Below are 3,196 nucleotides of genomic sequence, written 5' to 3' on the forward strand. Positions count from 1 at the left end.
TGTGTGTGTGAGTGTGTGTGTATGTGTGTGTGTGTGTGTGTGTGTGTGTGTGTGTGTGTGTGTGTGTGTGTGTGTGTGTGTGTGTGTGTGTGTGTGTGTGTGTGTGTGTGTGTGTGTGTGTGTGTGTGTGTGTGTGTGTGTGTGTGTGTGTGTGTGTGTGTGTGTGTGTGTGTGTGTGTCTTTGTGTATGAGTGTGTATGTGTGAGTGTGTGTGTGTGTGTGTGTGTGTGTGTGTGTGTGTGTGTGTGTGTGTGTGTGTGTGTGAGTGTGTGTGTGTGTGTGTGTGCGTGTGCGTGTGTGTGAATGCGTTTGAGTAAAAATAAACAGAGAGGTAGTTTGTTAGGGTAGACCATAAGGTTAACATAATGTATTTGCTTTGCAAATGTTACATTCCAGTGATGGAGTATTTCAAAATTATGACTTGAAATTTTACCTGTAGGCACTACAAGACCTTTGACTGTACACCGGCTTCCATCAGCCTCCATGCAGTGAACATCTTCCTGGCTTTGCTCGAGATCATTCTCGTGTTTGTGGTGTCCATTCTCAGCTGCTGTGATATGTGCACCATGCGCCGCCCGGTGGCACAGGTGGGTACTGCAGATGGAACACTGAAGCGTGCGTCGATGAAGCTTAGACATTAGGTTTTGAAAAGTACTTAAACGTTATTTTTTTGTTTGTCCTACGAGGGGGTTGTTTTGGATATGGAACAAGTTTCTAACTAGCAGGCCTCCGAGTGGATGGGCATTTTGATACTGGGCTTTGTAGAATTGGCCGCGATAGTTCTGGGAAAATACAAGCTTTTGAACACCTCAACTCTTGTTTGATAGCTCTGATATTTGAAGCAATCGTTTTCCATCTCCCACAGGCTTCAGGACTACTTCCGATACCACACCATCACAGACATGACGCTGGAGTTCGCGGACAAGATCACGTTTCCTGCCGTCACCATCTGCAACTACAACAGGTGAGCATAGTTAGTCTGTGTCGCCCCCCGTCACGGTCAAGAGAACTCTTGAGAGAAGTTTATTTCACATCCTTACATTGCTTCAATAGGGTCTGGTTGTTTGCTTGTTTGTAAATTGTTTTTTTGAGACTTTGTGTCTGAAAATCTCAGATTGGACTGTAAAGATATGGTCACATAGACACATACTAAACATGTATTAATGTGTTTAACTACTTTGTCTTTAACATTTTAGAGTGGATCTGGACCTAGCGACCATGGAGGAGCTGCAGTACCTCTCCCCTATGTTGTACGGCAGTTCCATGGACGAAGCGGCACTGCGGGCCTGGCTGGACCTGCCGGCTGCTGACAACACCAGCAGTTCGGTAAACTCTACATCGGCGACTTCTCCCACCACGGTAATAGCACAGCATGTTCGATAGATATGATAGAACACGACTGCACCAAGTGAGAGAGAGACAGAGAGAGAGACAGAGACAGAACTAACATATTATGTAGCAGAGACAGAGAGAGACAGAGAGACAGAGAGACAGAGAGAGACAGACAGAGAGAGACAGAGAGAGACAGAGAGACAGAGAGACAGTGAGACAGAGAGAGACAGACAGAGACAGACAGACAAACAGAGACAGACAGACAGAGACAGAGAGACAGAGAGACAGAGAGAGAGACAGACAGAGACAGAGAGACAGACAGAGACAGACAGAGACAGACAGAGACAGACAGACAGTGAGGCAGAGAGAGACAGGAAGAGAGACAGAGAGAGACAGAGAGACAGAGACAGACAGAGAGTGAGGGAGACAGAACTAACATATTATGTAGCAAGTGGTAGGACAGAGTTGGAGCTGGAGGGGCTGGTCACCATGTATATGTGAATGTGTTTGAGAAAGAACGATAAATAAATTACATGTACACAGAGCATCCCCCTGTGAAGGTTACATGCATTATGTGAATGCGTTTTCTTCGAAACTCTAATAAGTTTAGACTTCTAATTATTCTTCTTATTATGGCTATTGAAGTTTTTCTCTTGTTTAAAGTTAAAACTTTTGGTCCAACACAAAAAAGTTCCCTCACCTAGAGCTTCTGACCAGACACTCTGGTCTTCCTCAGTAGACTGACCCAGTGAAGCTTGTCATGTGGCTTCTTTGAAGTGTGACGTCAACACTGGGTCAAAGGTATCTTGTAGACGATGTCGGCCCCCGTCGCGGTTCAATGAAGGGAGATGGGCCCTGATGTATATGGCTTCCTTCACCCCTCTCAATGTTCAGTGTCCAAAAGTTCTCTCTAGGTAAGAGAACTTTTTGTGTTGGACCAAGAGTTTTAACTTTAAACATGTAGCTACCAACACAGATGAACTTTCATGATAATATAAGTTTTTCTGTTGTCCCCACCAGGGATTTAATGTAGCTGACATCATCAGGCGGAAAGGGTTCGACCTGGGCATCATGTCGAGAGCCTGGCCGAGGATGGTCGGGTGCACTTTTAAGGGGCAGCTCTGCAACTCGGAGGTACGTGTTTGTTTGTTTGTTCGTTTTTTATTTCAACATTTCATGACCAAACATGGCGACAGCACACTCAAGTTATTATGTTTTCATATTGTTTTTGCTCCATTTCTTCTTCTTCTGCTCCAAACACTAACCTCTGACCTGGCCAATGGCCTCTGTTGTTGACGTCTGTCACCATAGTAACTGGTGTTGGGTTACATAATGTTGCAATTTCATAGTAGGCATTTAGACTCCTGTCATTCACATACATGTATGTGAATGTGTTTGAGTAAGAATTAACAGCCTGAGAGCAGACCATATCCGAAGGTAAACATTGTGTGTTTGCTTTGCAAAAGTTACTTGAATTTTCTATTTTTCCTTACATAATTCTCCCCCAGAACTTCACACACTCGTTCAGTGTGTACGGGAACTGTTACACGTTTAACGGAGACCGGACCAGCCCGCTCCAACAGACCATGGAAGGGACGGGCTTTCCCAGCAGTAACGGCCTGCAAATAATCCTGGATGTCATGGATGTATGGATTGTTTGTTTGTTTGTGTTTTATTTGTTTATTTTCCGTAACGGATTGGACATGGCTCTTGATTTCATGGACATGTCTTGTTTGTTCAAAAGGAAAACGTAATATATTGATTTCTTCTCCAAACACATTATATTGGTCTCCAAACACATAAGGTCAATTACCTGGACCAGACGTCTGTCGCCATGGTAACTGGTGCTGTGGCAGACACCATG

The 3,196-nt window shown here is 44.5% G+C and overlaps 1 protein-coding gene across 1 annotated transcript in view; it reads left to right on the top strand.

The window, feature by feature from the left end:
- The first annotated feature begins 444 nt into the window (after positions 1–444).
- LOC109461563 (acid-sensing ion channel 4-like) overlaps positions 445–3,196 on the top strand; it is a 5,436-nt gene continuing 2,684 nt past the window's right edge. Inside the window, exons 1-5 of the mRNA XM_019757939.1 lie at positions 445–587; positions 866–964; positions 1,197–1,359; positions 2,353–2,466; positions 2,841–2,978. Of these exons, the coding sequence (XP_019613498.1) occupies positions 903–964; positions 1,197–1,359; positions 2,353–2,466; positions 2,841–2,978 (477 nt within the window). The 5' untranslated portion in view covers positions 445–587; positions 866–902. The remainder of the gene's footprint in view (positions 588–865; positions 965–1,196; positions 1,360–2,352; positions 2,467–2,840; positions 2,979–3,196) is intronic.

The sequence above is a fragment of the Branchiostoma belcheri genome, unplaced genomic scaffold (genome assembly GCF_001625305.1).
Source record: "Branchiostoma belcheri isolate BF01 breed outbred unplaced genomic scaffold, Haploidv18h27 scaffold94, whole genome shotgun sequence".
NCBI classification, from domain to species: Eukaryota; Metazoa; Chordata; class Leptocardii; order Amphioxiformes; family Branchiostomatidae; genus Branchiostoma; species Branchiostoma belcheri.